Consider the following 17,722-nt stretch of genomic DNA (forward strand, 5'->3'; position numbering starts at 1 on the left):
TTGAGTATTTGTGCACATTTATGTGTGTGCGTGTGTGGTCAAACTGCAAACACAAAACAATTCACAATTATTATCTAGTAATGTTCACATCACCAAATACGTTTCTAAAACATTGTAACATCAGCTTTGTGTACTAAGCATTAAACTTTGTTTAACTAAATGCAACATATTTTACAGGCAATACAAACTGTAAATGTCTAAAACAAAACAAATATATAACATATAGGCGTTTAGGCGCTAATCGCAAATAGCGATCTTCATAGTGATACACAAACCATCACAACACTTAAACAACATAACACTACTCACCACGCTGGGAATATAATGTAAGATAATAGTTTTAGCTGGAATTATTAAATGTTCAAATCTTCATTTGAGATCAACATGGCTTTCTCACTCAGTTCTCTAAGTTCAGTTTGTTTTTCCCTGCACTTCTTCCTGCACGATCACATCACTTGGGCTCACCGGAACAACGTCCTTAAAGGGGCAGCACCCAACATCAGGGATTACCAGTCCACACACACACACACACACACACACACACACACACACACACACACACACACACACACACACACACACACACACACACACACACACACACACACACACACACACACACACACACACACACACACACACACACACACACACACACACACACACACACACACACACACACACACACACACACACACACACACACACACACACACACACACAAATCCCTGAAGAGATGGAATGTTTTTTTTTATATCCTGTTTCAAAACTAACACAATGCTGCCATCTTGTGTTCATTGAGGGGAGGGCACACACAGGCGCAATACATTATACAAATAAATATTTATAAAATATATATATATATTCATCTGAAAAATAGTATAGTCATTTAAAATTAATCTAAGTTCAATTGCCAAACATACAATCTTAATTTAATTGAAATCAAAATATGATTTTACAAGATATGAGACAATTTCTGTTCCCCTTTTTTGTCCTTATTTAATCCCTCGCCATGGCAACACCGTTTGAGATATCCAAAATCCGTTCACATTTTAGCATCTTCAGTATCTTTGTTTCATGTTGACCGAGTTTGGTGGAGATTGAATAAATCGCCTACGAGGAGAACGTAAAAACTCAGACCCCGATTTAACCAAAAATTCACCTTAAAACCAAAATATCTGACTTCCTGTTGGTCGGAGCTAATGACTGTAAATTAGAAAGTTGTCCGGCTCAAAGAGAACAATATATGTACCGAGTTTGGTGACTGAAGATAAAACTAACCCCCCCACTTTTGTCAAAAGGTGGCGCTAGAGAGGCCCTCATCCCCGCCCATTTCTGATGCTTTGCCAATGTGTACTGACTGACATCTCTGATGTGTGTGTTGAGTTTCAAGCAGTTTCAAGCAATTTCAAGCATGCTAAGAGCCTCAAAACAGCCAAAAGATTATTAAACTTTGACACGTTGCCATGGCAACAGTATTTGAAATTTCAGGAATCCATTTCATACGTCTCTATCTGTCATGTTTTCACATTATACTGATGAAGTTTTAAATAAATCTGGTGAAAATAAGATGGTGATTCAAAGCATTTTTGAAAGTGATACACTTCCTGCTGCCAGTTGGTGGCGCTATAACTTTGACTCATAAAAGTCATATCCATGTGATCGGCCTCTTACAACGAACACACAGCTGAAGTTTCATCCAAATCAGTCAATGTTTGCTGACGTTATAACACACTTCCTGTTTCCCTTTTCTCGCCATAAATTCGTTGCTTCGCCACGGCCAAACCGTATGAGATATCAAAAATCCGCTCGCAATTTAGCATCCTGGATATGTTCTCTTCATGCTGACCGAGTTTGGCGATGATCGAAACAATGGCCTCGGAGGAGTATATTAAATTCCAGAGCATGGGTTTTCCGAACAACCGATTATAGCTCACTTCCTGTTGGGCTGACGCATAACTATGAGCACGAAAGTTGTTTGGCCCGATGAGGTCTATATGTGTACCGAGTTTCATACATGTACGTGCAAGTGTGTTTGATATATGGACCAAGTTTTCAGACCCCACTTAAGGGGGCGCTGTCGAGCCCCCCTGCCACGCCCGGGTACCAGCTTCAGCCCGGCTCTGATGGCCGCGCATTCCGACGCCTGTGCGAAGTTTCAAGAGTTTTCGAGCATGTTAAGTGCCCCAAAAGTACCCGAGAAGTCGAAAAAAAAAATAAAAAAAAAAAAAAAAAAAAAAACAAAGAATAATCTGAGGAAGAACAATAGGGCTCTGCGCCCTTTCAGGGCTTGGGCCCTAATTAAAGCTGCGAGCAGCGATGACGGGCCCAAGCCGGTGGCACCGCCACCCCGGTGGCATCAGTTTAACTGTGCACGGCAGGCAATAGGCATTTAAAATGGGAAAACATAAAAGGACTATGTCAAAGTCATCTGAATTCACCACATTAACTGCAGCAGTTGGTGCTGCTATGACCACAAACCACAACAGCCACATCTATGAGATCAATTAAATTTATATGAATTTCATGTCAGATTATGTCAAAGGTCAAATTGGAATGAGTTCAGAATACCATTCGAATGCTGATGTTGTTTTATTCTAACACTTCTCTTCATGTGTTTTTGAGCTACCTTAGCTACCGTTTGTGCACCAATCTTATGCACCATAAAACATGCTTTCATTTCAATATGGGTGGTCCAATAAATTTTTTTTAATAAAAAATGTATAAATGGAGCCAAATCACAGAAACTGCAAAGATGATTTTAATGTCAGTGTCAGGTAAGAGTAAGATGCGTGTCTACATTTTATGGAAGTTTATTATAAATAGCCACTTTTATAAAATCATGTGAAATTTATGTTTTAATACATTTATATTATATCAGTAAATAATTAATTTAAAGACATGTGCATCATACGTGATCTTGGCAAACACATCACATGACGTTTTTATTTCAAGTGATAGTTATTTGTGATAGCCTATATGAAAGGGTTAAATTATGATCAAGAGAGAAAGTCACACACACACACACACACAATGATAGAGTGAGAGTGAGGGGGAGGGGAAGGACTGAGAGAAAGGCACACACACAAACTCACAGGGTGAGAGAGACCCCCCCCCCCCCCCCCCCCACACACACACACACACACACACAGATAGAGAGGGGGAAGGGGAAAGACAGGCAGATGGCATTCCATAGACTTAATGGTTTGTATACTGTACAAACTGTACATTCTATCCCCCTACACTACCCCTAAGCCTACATATCGCACACACACACACACACACACACACACACACCATAGCTGTCAACCCTCCCGTTTTTTCCGGGTTTTTCCGTTTTTCCGGAAAAGCATAGTTTATTTTATTAGTATCTTTGCTCAATAGTATTTATTTGTGCTGCTGCTTGTATTTAAATGATTTGTTCTTATTATTTTCTTTTGTTTTATTTGACAGTAGTCCTTTTTTCCCTGAACATAGCAAATACTGAACCGTACCGAAACGGGGAACCTTAAACCGTGATACAAACCGAACCGTGAGCAATCTGTACCGTTACACCCCTAGCGTAACGTATGATAAAATGACTGAAAAAAGGTTGGGAAACACTGGCTTAGGCTACTATCGAAGAAGAAGAAGACAGTTGCAGCCGCGGTTGGGAGGAAGAGGGAAAAAGTAGCGGGAAGTAAACTTCAAGGAGAGTATAGTAATAATAAATGATAATAAATGGAACAAATAAATAATAAATGAAAATAATAAATGTTATATTTACCCATGGCCTTCCCTGTTATACAGAAATGTAATAGTTATCAAACCTTCCTTAACTGTATAAATAATAAATGAAATATAGATGAATCATCATTAAAGCTACAATTTTCTCTGTTCCCGTTGTTCTTTGATGAACATTAATGACAGGCTGACTCCACAAAATGACTCTAATTTGCCTCTTTGAAAAATAATTCTCTAATTTAACCTTATTACTATACTAATTGTAATATAAATAATACAAATATTAGAAGAAAAATATTTTAAGTGGTCATTATTGACAATAAATATTGCACAACTAGTATTTAGTACCAAAAGATCTCCTCAAAATATTAAATAAATATTATTGAACTAAAATATAGAACATTTATTTAATTGAAAAATAGTTAAGGTGTATGGTCACATTTGACCATCAATTAGTATGAGTATGACCAATTAGTATGGAATACCTGAAGGCTAAGTACAATAAAAAACATTAACATTAATGTTAACATTGTTGCATTACTCTCCATTATAAAACGATCCTGTATGGTTGATGTAATAATCAATGCACACTATGCTGTACTGTTTACCAAAACTTGCTGCAAACCCCTGTAAAATGGAGCTGTTGTGTATCAAGCCATTCAAATGTATTGACACAGCGCTAGAAGTATTGAGATTTCTGTGAAGCACGACTGCGCGCGCCGCCGGGAGATGATAGAGCATGTCGCAACTCCGTATGGTTTTTCAACACTCTGGCTTTAACTGTTATGCCATATTAGCGCCAAAACGCTATTTATTGTTTGAATTTCGCATTAAAACTTTAAAAAATGTAAAAGCTTAGACATTGTTTAATATCAAAAGCAGGTTTGGCAATTTGGCGTGAGATTAAGTTGGGCAGCGTGAGAGCGTGAGACAGAGCCTGAAAGCGTGAGTGTCACGCCAAATGCGTGAGAGTTGGCAACCCTAGGCAAAAGAGAACTCGATGTGAGCAGGAAACTGACGCGAGTCTATCTATGCATCGAGTGTGTGTGTGTGTGTGTGTGTGTGTGTGTGTGTGTGTGTGTGTGTGTGTGTGTGTGTGTGTGTGTGTGTGTCAGTGTCCCTTGAATAGCTGACATGAGACGCATCCACACAGACAGGACACTGACACACACACATACACACACACACAGACAGGACACACACACACACACAGACAGGACACTAACACACACACAGACAGGACACTGGCATACAGCGCGCTCTCTTGTGTCTTGTCGCGCTTGGAAGCATTTACATGAATAGGAGCGTGATCATGTAACGCTAAGCAAAAATGGATATAAAAACGGACGCTGTGTTATTTGCGTTAAATATTTTTAATGCGTTAAGCTTCCGTTTCACGTTGACCGAGTTTGGTGGAGATTGAATAAATCACCTACGAGGAGAACGTAAAAACTCAGACCCTGAATTATACAAATATTCAGGTTCAAACAAAAACTTTCTGTGAAAAAAAGACACTTATAAACAGACACTTGTAGAAAATAATGTGATTTTTTTTTTAAAATAAATTTGAACTATGTCAGTAAATAATGAATTTAAAGACAAATGTGTCAAAAGTGATCTTTGCAAACACAGCACATGACCTTCTGTAAAGCACATGTATAGAAAACACACTCACACTCCTCTGTTTTAAAAAAAGAGTTCTGTCTGAATGAGTACATGAAATCACGGCTGTCAGATGATAAGAATTGTAACTCAAATGTGATTTAGAAAATGAGTTCTGTAGTGATATAGTGTCATAGTTCATGTCCACATTAACCACTACGTTGTAATACCAATAGCCATGTCATCATACACATTTGTGTCCTCATAAATCACATAAGCAAGCACAGAGAGAGAGAGAGAGAGAGAGAGAAAGGGAGTTTCAAAAATAATACAACACTGCCCCCTTTTGGTGATAGAGGGGAGGGCACACAAACAGTCAAAAACATTATTAAACTTTGACATGTTGCCATGGCAGCATTATTTGAAATATCAGGAATTCATTCATATGTCTCTATCTGTCATGTTTTCACATTATACTGATGAAGTTTGAAGTCAATCGTGTGAAAATAAAATGGTGATTCAAAGCATTTTTGAAAGTGTCACACTTCCTGCTGCCAGTTGGTGGCGCTATAACTTTGACTCACAAAAGTCATATCCATGTGATCGGCCTCTTACAACGAACACACAGCTGAAGTTTCATCCAAATCAGTCAATGTTTGCACAAGTTATTACACACTTCCTGTTTACCTTTTCTCGCCATAAATTCGTTGCTTCGCCACGGCCAAACCGTTTAAGATATCAAAAATCAGTTCGCAATTTAGCATCCTCTGTGTCTTGACTTCATGCTGACCGAGTTTGGCGATGATCGAAACAATGGCCTCGGAGGAGTATATTAAATTCCAGAGCATGTGTTTTCAGAACAACCCATATTAGCTCACTTCCTGTTGGGCTGACACGTAACTTAGAGCACGAAAGTTGTTCGGCCCGATGAGGTCTATATGTGTACCGAGTTTCATACATGTACGTGCAAGTGTGTTTGATATATAGACCAAGTTTTCAGACCCCACTTTAGGGGGCGCTGTCGAGCCCCCCTGCCACGCCCGGGTACCAGCTTCAGCCCGGCTCTGATGGCCGCGCATTCCGATGTGTGTGCTAAGTTTCAAGAGTTTTTGAGCATGGTAAGGGCCCCAAAAGTGCCCGAGAAGTCGATAAAATAATAATAATAATTAAAGCTGCGAGCAGCGATGACGGGCCCAAGCCGGTGGCACCGCCACGCCGGTGGCATCAGCTTAACTGTGCACGGCAGGCAATATGCATTTAAACAGGAGAATATTTTAGAATCGCTCGAATGTGCCACATTTACCGCAGCAACTGGTGCCACTATCACCACAAGCCACACCCATGATGTAATTTAAATTTAGATTAATTTTAATATCATAGGATAAAATAGATAAAAGTTATATTTTCCTGCTCAAAATTTTGTAAGTCCAGAAGGCCAGTATTTAATTCAAGGTGTTTGTAGTTCTTTTTTACTTATTCACACTAAAGTAGGGATGAAACGGTATGGAAATTTAACATCACGATTATAGTGACCCAAATTATCACGGTTATCAATATTATCACGGTTTTGTTCAAACAAGATGAAAGTGTTCAAAAAGAACAGATGCACACACTTAAAACATTTCAACAAGTTTTATATTTGAAATTAAACAAACAACAAATAACTAAAGCAGCTCTAAGCACTTTTTTAAGCTAGATTCTGTGGGATTTCTTTACTTAATGGCCGTCGTCAATAGCAACGCATAACGCATAAATAATAATAATTTGTCGTAAATATAATCTCTAATATTATCACTGTAAATATATTCTCAATAAATATTCTCATCAGTGTTCAGCTATGATGCATTTAAATCTAGCATATTTTGTGTTAGAGCCCAAACAGTATCCAAGTGAAATAATGCATATCCATATTTCCATATGATTTGACAGTTTATTTTATTAAATATCAAAATGTGTGCATCATACCTGACACCTAGATGAACACTTTACAGTCAGTTTTATGACTGTCATTCTCTTTAAATGCTAGTGAAGTTTGGTAACGTTATACACGTTTCAATGTTGTATGTAACTTTGCAGACGGTCCCTAACTTCGCCAGCGTTATGCCAGTCATATCAGATGCGCTGTGGTTCTGCTGTGTTTTTTTAAACCATTTTACCTAAATCACCAAAATAATAAATGTTATATTTACCCATGGCCTTCCCTGTTATACAGAAATGTAATAGTTATCAAACCTTCCTTAACTGCATAAATAATAAATGAAATATAGATGAATCATCATTAAAGCTACATTTTTCTCTGTTCCCGTTGTTCTTTGATGAACATTAATGACAGGCATCATCAGTGCTCCTGTCACTTTAAGAACAGCCGCGGATCTCACGCGCTGTCCCGCGTATCTCATTTCCTCACAACTCTTTAAGTTCATTTAAGACGTTATTTAACTAATTTAAGACTCGAATATGAGAATACTCACAATCCTCTGTGTTATGGTTTGTTCAAGAGCAAAAGAGAACTCGATGTGAGCAGGAAACTGACGCGAGTCTATCTATGCGTCGAGTGTGTGTGTGTGTGTGTGTGTGTGTGTGTGTGTCAGTGTCCCTTGATTAGCTGACATGAGACGCATCCACACAGATAGGACACTGACACACACACACACACACACACACACACACACACACACACACACACACACACACACACACACACACACACACACACACACACACACACACACACACACACACACACAGCATACCGCAGCATAGCCATACAGTTTAAGTTCACCCACACTTTATATTAATAAAAAGGTTTACAGTGCAAATACTGTTGTTGCATATACTGTGCATAAAATTTGAAAACATTTGCAAAAAACACCACTGTATCATTAATTTTTTTTTAAACCTTTAAGTAACCATTTTTTAAACATCTATAAACATTACTTTTACATAGATAGACGGACCAGATATTCCTAACACTTTGGGAATACTTAAGGGTTACTAGTTGTTTTGTAAACTGTCTATAAACATTATCTGGATGGTTATTATAAAGTTGCAACCGATGACTATAATACCTTGTTAAATAGTTAATAAACAGTACCAGTAAAACGTGGGCAGTACCAGTAAAACATGTAAACAGTACCAGTCAAACATGTGGGTTGTCCTGATACTGTACTTCAAAATGTAATAGTGTAAAAATTGCCACAGAATAAAGTAATTGTTCAAGATCTATTGGTAACTCATAAAAATAATGTCATATTTGCATAAACTGTCACTACCGTATATATCCCGACACTAGCACATTAAGATAAGCTATGAAAAAAATCATGTTCCTCTGCCTCTTTCTGGTTAAATAATGTTTATAATAATTGTTAATATAGCAAGCTATATTAACTATTCCAGGTTATTTATGCATAGCATAAATAATAGTTAGTAGAGCATGCTATGCCACTTTCATCAAAACATATTACAAAGCTATAGCAATCTCATGTAATTCCGTCTGTTCGAAAAAAAAGTTGCACTAACTGTTCGTTACAAGCAGCATTTGCCGTCAGGCAGGTAACGATAGCTAACATAAACATATTTTTGCTAGCCTACCTGCTGCAAACTTACACTTTTTTTGTACAAGACAAGTAGAGCTATTTTATCCAGTGTAATTTATCACATACCACTATCTTGTTTTTTCTTATCCTCCTCTTCCTTTCTCTTTTTTCTTTTCTGGCTTCCTGAAGCATAAAATTCCGCTTAAAATCCGAAGATTTTGTATTTTGCCGACAGCAGAGATCGCGTGGTTGGCTGGCTGCTGTCAGCGACTACTGAGAGGGGCCCCTTAAGGGGGATCCCGATAACAGTGTCATTGCACTTTACTGCATTGACTATCAATGGGGCGCTCACACAGTTTGTCGTTTCATTTTATTCTTAACCTGTCGCTGTCTTGGGGCCCCAGGCCAGCTCGGGGCCCCAAGCAATTGCTTGGTTTGCCTGCCTTGTCGCGACGGGCCTACACACACACACACACACACACACACACACACACACACACACACACACACACACACACACACACACACACACACACACACACACACACACACACACACACAGAAAGAGAGTTTAAAAAATAACACAACACTGCCACCCTTTAGTGAGGGGAGGGCAGACAGAGAATAAATATTCAGAAGAAATATATTAAATAAAATAAATATATTGATCTGAAAAATAGTATGATTATTTTAAAGCTATTTGGTTACATTTTAATAAAACATTGTTTTAGTATGTTTTTAAACACACACACATACACGTTGTAATACCAGTGTAATACCCATGTCATTATACAAATTTGTGTCCTCATAAATCACATAAACAAGAGAGAGAGAGAGAGAGAGAAACAAGTTTTTTTTTTTATCCTGCTTCAAAACTAATACAATGCTGCCATCTTGTGTTCATTGAGGGGAGAGCAGCACAGACAGATACAGAATTGATTATTTAAAAAAATATTTAAAATAAATATATATATTCATCTGAAAAATAGTATAGTCATTTTAAATTAATCTAAGTTCAATTACCAAACATACAATCTTAATTTAATTTAAATCAAAATATTATTTTACAAGATATGAGACAATTTCTGTTCCCCTTTTTTTGTCCTTATTTAATCCCTCGCCATGGCAACACCGTTTGAGATATCCAATATTCGTTCGCATTTTAGCATCTTCCGTATCTTTGTTTCATGTTGACCGAGTTTGGTGGAGATTGAATAAATCGCCTACGAGGAGAACGTAAAAACTCAGACCCTGAATTACATAAATATTCACCTTCAAACCAAAATATCTGACTTCCTGTTGGTCGGAGCTAATGACTGTAAATTAGAAAGTTGTCCGGCTCGAAGAGAACAATATATGTACCGAGTTTGGTGACTGAAGATAAAACTAACCCCCCCACTTTTGTCAAAAGGTGGCGCTAGAGAGGCCCTCATCCCCGCCCATTTCTGATGCTTTGCCAATGTGTACTGACTGACATCTCTGATGTGTGTGTTGAGTTTCAAGCAGTTTCAAGCAATTTCAAGCATGCTAAGAGTCTCAAAACAGCCAAAAGATTATTAAACTTTGACACGTTGCCATGGCAACAGTATTTGAAATTTCAGGAATCCATTTCATACGTCTCTATCTGTCATGTTTTCACAGTATACTGATGAAGTTTGAAGTAAATGGGGTGAAAATAAGATGGTGATTCAAAGCATTTTTGAAAGTGACACACTTCCTGCTGCCAGTTGGTGGCGCTATAACTTTGACTCACAAAAGTCATATCCATGTGATCGGCCTCTTACAACGAACACACAGCTGAAGTTTCATCCAAATCAGTCAATGTTTGCTGACGTTATAACACACTTCCTGTTTCCCTTTTCTCGCCATAAATTCGTTGCTTCGCCACGGCCAAACCATTTGAGATATCAAAAATCCGCTCGCAATTTAGCATCCTGGATATGTTCTCTTCATGCTGACCGAGTTTGGCAATGATCGAAACAATGGCCTCGGAGGAGTATATTAAATTCCAGAGCATGCGTTTTCCGAACAACCCATAATAGCTCACTTCCTGTAGGGCTGACGCATAACTTAGAGCACGAAAGTTGTTCGGCCTGATGAGGTCTATATGTGTACCGAGTTTCATACATGTACGTGCAAGTGTGTTTGATATATGGACCAAGTTTTCAGACCCCACTTTAGGGGGCGCTGTCGAGCCCCCCTGCCACGCCCGGGTACCAGCTTCAGCCCGGCTCTGATGGCCGCGCATTCCGACGCCTGTGCGAAGTTTCAAGAGTTTTCGAGCATGTTAAGTGCCCCAAAAGTACCCGAGAAGTCGAAAAAAAAAATAAAAAAAAAAAAAATAAAAAAAACAAAGAATAATCCTTAGGGGAACAATAGGGCTCTGCGCCCTTTGGGCTTGGGCCCTAATAATAATAATAATTAAAGCTGCGAGCAGCGATGACGGGCCCAAGCCGGTGGCACCGCCACGCCGGTGGCATCATCTTAACTGTGCACGGCAGGCAATATGCATTTAAACAGGAGAATATTTTAGAATCGCTCGAATATGCCACATTTACCGCAGCAACTGGTGCCACTATCACCACAAGCCACACCCATGATGTAATTTAAATCTAGATTAATTTTAATATCATAGGATAAAATAAATAAAAGTTATATTTTCCTGCTCAAAATTTTGTAAGTCCAGAAGGCCAGTATTTAATTCAAGGTGTTTGTAGTTCTTTTTTACTTATTCACACTAAAGTAGGGATGAAACGGTATGGAAATTTAACATCACGATTATAGTGACCCAAATTATCACGGTTATCAATATTATCACGGTTTTGTTCAAACAAGATGAAAGTGTTCAAAAAGAACAGATGCACACACTTAAAACATTTCAACAAGTTTTATATTTGAAATTAAACAAACAACAAATAACTAAAGCAGCTCTAAGCACTTTTTTAAGCTAGATTCTGTGGGATTTCTTTACTTAATGGCCGTCGTCAATAGCAACGCATAACGCATAAATAATAATAATTTGTCGTAAATATAATCTCTAATATTATCTCTGTAAATATATTCTCAATAAATATTCTCATCAGTGTTCAGCTACGATGCATTTAAATCAAGCATATTTTGTGTTAGAGCCCAAACAGTATCCAAGTGAAATAATGCATATCCATATTTCCATATGATTTGACAGTTTATTTTATTAAATATCAAAATGTGTGCATCATACCTGACACCTAGATGAACACTTTACAGTCAGTTTTATGACTGTCATTCTCTTTAAATGCTAGTGAAGTTTGGTAACGTTATACACGTTTCAATGTTGTATGTAACTTTGCAGACGGTCCCTAACTTCGCCAGCGTTATGCCAGTCATATCAGATGCGCTGTGGTTCTGCTGTGTTTTTTTTAAACCATTTTACCTAAATCACCAAAATAATAAATGTTATATTTACCCATGGCCTTCCCTGTTATACAGAAATGTAATAGTTATCAAACCTTCCTTAACTGCATAAATAATAAATGAAATATAGATGAATCATCATTAAAGCTACAATTTTCTCTGTTCCCGTTGTTCTTTGATGAACATTAATGACAGGCATCATCAGTGCTCCTGTCACTTTAAGAACAGCCGCGGATCTCACGCGCTGTCCCGCGCATCTCATTTCCTCACAACTCTTTAAGTTCATTTAAGACGTTATTTAACTAATTTAAGACTCGAATATGAGAATACTCACAATCCTCTGTGTTATTGTTTGTTCAAGAGCAAAAGAGAACTCGATGTGAGCAGGAAACTGACGCGAGTCTATCTATGCGTCGAGTGTGTGTGTGTGTGTGTGTGTGTGTGTGTGTCATTGTCCCTTGATTAGCTGACATGAGACGCATCCACACAGATAGGACACTGACACACACACACACACACACACACACACACACACACACACACACACACACACACACACACACACACACACACACACACACACACACAGCATACCGCAGCATAGCCATACAGTTTAAGTTCACCTACACTTTATATTAATAAAAAGGTTTACAGTGCAAATACTGTTGTTGCATATACTGTGCATAAAATTTGAAAACATTTGCAAAAAACACCACTGTATCATTAATTTTTTTTTAAACCTTTAAGTAACCATTTTTTAAACATCTATAAACATTACTTTTACATAGATAGACGGACCAGATATTCCTAACACTTTGGGAATAAGGGTTACTAGTTGTTTTGTAAACTGTCTATAAACATTATCTGGATGGTTATTATAAAGTTGCAACCGATGACTATAATACCTTGTTAAATAGTTAATAAACAGTACCAGTAAAACGTGGGCAGTACCAGTAAAACATTTAAACAGTACCAGTCAAACATGTGGGTTGTCCTGATACTGTACTTCAAAATGTAACAGTGTAAAAATTGCCACAGAATAAAGTAATTGTTCAAGATCTATTGGTAACTCATAAAAATAATGTCATATTTGCATAAACTGTCACTACCGTATATATCCCGACACTAGCACATTAAGATAAGCTATGAAAAAAATCATGTTCCTCTGCCTCTTTCTGGTTAAATAATGTTTATAATAATTGTTAATATAGCATGCTATATTAACTATTCCAGGTTATTTATGCATAGCATAAATAATAGTTAGTATAGCATGCTATGCCACTTTCATCAAAACCTATTACAAAGCTATAGCAATCTCATGTCATTCCGTCTTTTCGAAAAAAAAGTTGCACTAACTGTTCGTTACAAGCAGCATTTGCCGTCAGGCAGGTAACGATAGCTAACATAAACATATTTTTGCTAGCCTACCTGCTGCAAACTTACACTTTTTTTGTACAAGACAAGTAGAGCTATTTTATCCAGTGTAATTTATCACATACCACTATCTTGTTTTTTCTTATCCTCCTCTTCCTTTCTCTATTTTCTTTTCTGGCTTCCTGAAGCATAAAATTCCGCTTAAAATCCGAAGATTTTGTATTTTGCCGCAGCAGAGATCGCGTGGTTGGCTGGCTGCTGTCAGCGACTTCTGAGAGGGGCCCCTTAAGGGGGATCCCGATAACAGTGTCATTGCACTTTACTGCATTGACTATCAATGGGGCGCTCACACAGTTTGTCGTTTCATTTTATTCTTAACCTGTCGCTGTCTTGGGGCCCCAGGCCAGCTCGGGGCCCCAAGCAATTGCTTGGTTTGCCTGCCTTGTCGCGACGGGCCTGCACACACACACACACACACACACACACACACACACACACACACACACACACACACACACACACACACACACACACACACACACACACACACACACACACACACACACACACACACACACACACACACAGAAAGAGAGTTGAAAATATAACACAACACTGCCACCCTTTAGTGAGGGGAGGGCAGACAGAGAATAAATATTCAGAAGAAATATATTAAATAAAATAAATATATTGATCTGAAAAATAGTATGATTATTTTAAAGCTATTTGGTTACATTTTAATAAAACATTGTTTTAGTATGTTTTTAAACACACACACATACACGTTGTAATACCAGTGTAATACCCATGTCATTATACAAATTTGTGTCCTCATAAATCACAAACAAGAGAGAGAGAGAGAGAGAGAGAAACAAGTTTTTTTTTTATCCTGCTTCAAAACTAATACAATGCTGCCATCTTGTGTTCATTGAGGGGAGAGCAGCAGACAGAGAATTTCTGTTCCCCTTTTTTGTCCTTATTTAATCCCTCGCCATGGAAACACCGTTTGAGATATCCAATATCCGTTCACATTTTAGCATCTTCAGTATCTTTGTTTCATGTTGACCGAGTTTGGTGGAGATTGAATAAAACGCCTACGAGGAGAACGTAAAAACTCAGACCCCGATTTAACCAAAAATTTACCTTCAAACCAAAATATCTGACTTCCTGTTGGTCGGAGCTAATGACTGTAAATTAGAAAGTTGTCCGGCTCGATGAGGTCAATATATATACTGAGTTTGGTGATTGTAGATGAAACGAAGCCCTTCACTTTTGTCAAAAGGTGGCGCTAGAGAGCCCCTCATCCCCGCCCGTTTCTGAGGCTTTGTCCATGTGTACTGACTGACATCTCTGATGTGTGTGTTGAGTTTCAAGCAGTTTCAAGCAATTTCAAGCATGCTAAGAGCCTCAGAACAGCCAAAAGATTATTAAACTTTGACACGTTGCCATGGCAACAGTATTTGAAATTTCAGGAATCCATTTCATACGTCTCTATCTCTCATGTTTTCACATTATACTGATGAAGTTTGAAGTAAATGGGGTGAAAATAAGATGGTGATTCAAAGCATTTTTGAAAGTGACACACTTCCTGCTGCCAGTTGGTGGCGCTATAACTTTGACTCACAAAAGTCATATCCATGTGATCGGCCTCTTACAACAAACACACAGCTGAAGTTTCATCCAAATCAGTCAATGTTTGCACAAGTTATAACACACTTCCTGTTTCCCTTTTCTCGCCATAAATTCGTTGCTTCGCCACGGCCACACCATTTGAGATATCAAAAATCCGCTCGCAATTTAGCATCCTGGATATGTTCTCTTCATGCTGACCGAGTTTGGCGATGATCGAAACAATGGCCTCGGAGGAGTATATTAAATTCCAGAGCATGGGTTTTCCGAACAACCGATTATAGCTCACTTCCTGTTGGGCTGACGCATAACTATGAGCACGAAAGTTGTTTGGCCCGATGAGGTCTATATGTGTACCGAGTTTCATACATGTACGTGCAAGTGTGTTTGATATATGGACCAAGTTTTCAGACCCCACTTTAGGGGGCGCTGTCGAGCCCCCCTGCCACGCCCGGGTACCAGCTTCAGCCCGGCTCTGATGGCCGCGCATTCCGACGCCTGTGCGAAGTTTCAAGAGTTTTCGAGCATGTTAAGTGCCCCAAAAGTACCCGAGAAGTCGAAAAAAAAAAAAAAAAAAAAAAAAAAAAAAAAAACAAAGAATAATCTGAGGAAGAACAATAGGGCTCTGCGCCCTTTCAGGGCTTGGGCCCTAATAATCTGAGGAAGAACAATAGGGCTCTGCGCCCTTTCAGGGCTTGGGCCCTAATTACATATTTTAAGATATGTCAGTGCAAGTTGCTTTCAGTTAAAACAGCTCAAACATGCATTTTTTAGTCTGGGACTAGAGGGTGAATGTTTTTGATTCTCTCCTAGGCCATTATGGTGTGTTTCTTCAAGACGAATGGGACCTTCTTGAGAAAATGAGTAAGTGGTCTAATTTTAATAGCTCAGTGCAGATGTGAATCATGCAGAGAATATGTATCTTATTCAGGTGCTGTTGTTTACAGTTAAATTGGCTGATGAAAAACTCTCCGTGCCCATTACTTGCAAAATCCGGGTCTTCCCAGAGATCGAGAAAACAGTGAAGTATGCAAAAATGCTGGAAAAGGCTGGATGCCAGGTAAAGTGTTCCATATAGCAGATACTTTTATCTAAAGTGACGTTTAAGGGGTAGTGCATATGGATATCAGGAGCCCACTGGCGGATGGAGATTTCTTGAGACCTGTCAGCCAACATTTGTGTTACCAGATGTAATCACTACGTTGCCTAAAACCTCAATGTAATGTGATTATATTCTTGAACCAGCTGCTTATGGTTTGGTATCTTTTTTTTTTTTCTCTTTTTTTTTTGGACAGCTCCTCACAGTTCATGGGAGAACCAAAGATCAAAAAGGGGCTTCGACCGGCATTGCAAGCTGGAAGCATATCAAAGCTGTGCGGTAAGAGATGCAACACTCGCTGCTGGTGCTGACTATTCTTGGTGTTTTGCCTGATGATAAACCTTTATTGTACTTGTGAAGGGAGGCTGTAAACATTCCTGTTTTCGCCAACGGAAACATCCAGCACCTGAGTGATGTTCAGCACTGCATGGAGGAGACTGGAGTACAAGGTGTCATGAGTGCAGGTAACGCTCTCCTCATACAACAAGAAGATTCATAAACATACTTGATAAGAGACTCATACTTTGATATTTCTTATTGCAGCAGTATTATAAAAATGAACACTATTACATTCACAGAAGGGAATCTCCACAATCCTGCCCTGTTTGAAGGCTGTAGTCCACCTGTGTGGGAGATGGCTGAGGAGTACCTGGATGTTGTGGAGAAACACACACCCTGCAGTCTGTCTTACGTCCGTGCCCACATCTTCAAACTATGGCACCACACGTATGTTCCTTCACATTTGACTTCTTACACCGATATTGTGGTGTGGCTTGAGATTTTTAGTTTCTGCCAGAGAATAAAAAAAGATAATTCTGACTATATCATGCAATTCTAAGAAAAAAAAGTCAGAATTGTGAGATGTAAACTTATAATTGTGAGATAAAAAGTCGCAATTATTTTTTAAAATGTTTTACTCTGTGGCGGAAACGAGCTTCCACACTTCTGTAATGGTAAGTATGTATTTGTTTACAAAAGCCTACAGATACATCAAGACCTAAGGGAGGAGTTAGCCAAAGCGAAGAACATAGGTGGGATTGTGGAAGTCAACAGACAGTTGAAAAAACGTTGCCAGGTAAAGGAACGTTGTTGATTTACAAAATCAGTTTTAGTCTAACTTTATTCCAAGACAGAACGATTCTTTACTTTAGGCTTATGGTAGACTTTGAGAGAGCAAGATGACTTTTTGCTTTTTATTCTTAAGGAGGAGATGGCTAAAGATGAATCAGAATGGATTCAGACTGATCTTCCCTTCCCTCACTGGATCTGTCAACCCTACATCAGACCACCGTGAGGATGTGTTTTCTGTTCTTGTGTGACACCATCACAATCATAGTATTTCTGTCTTCTCAGCAAAACAGTATAA

General features: G+C 38.6%; 1 protein-coding gene across 3 annotated transcripts in view; it reads left to right on the plus strand.

Annotated features, from left to right (window-relative positions):
• Positions 1–17,722, plus strand: part of dus1l (dihydrouridine synthase 1-like) — a 658,813-nt gene that overhangs the window by 637,169 nt on the left and 3,922 nt on the right. For all 3 annotated transcript variants that reach the window (XM_079833288.1, XM_079833287.1, XM_079833286.1), the window contains exons 4-10: positions 16,071–16,121; positions 16,205–16,317; positions 16,553–16,635; positions 16,717–16,820; positions 16,935–17,082; positions 17,335–17,431; positions 17,561–17,646. In XM_079833288.1, the coding sequence (XP_079689414.1) occupies positions 16,071–16,121; positions 16,205–16,317; positions 16,553–16,635; positions 16,717–16,820; positions 16,935–17,082; positions 17,335–17,431; positions 17,561–17,646 (682 nt within the window). The remainder of the gene's footprint in view (positions 1–16,070; positions 16,122–16,204; positions 16,318–16,552; positions 16,636–16,716; positions 16,821–16,934; positions 17,083–17,334; positions 17,432–17,560; positions 17,647–17,722) is intronic.

This window comes from Gobio gobio, assembly GCF_949357685.1.
Source record: "Gobio gobio genome assembly, chromosome: 1".
In the NCBI taxonomy this organism is placed as follows: Eukaryota; Metazoa; Chordata; class Actinopteri; order Cypriniformes; family Gobionidae; genus Gobio; species Gobio gobio.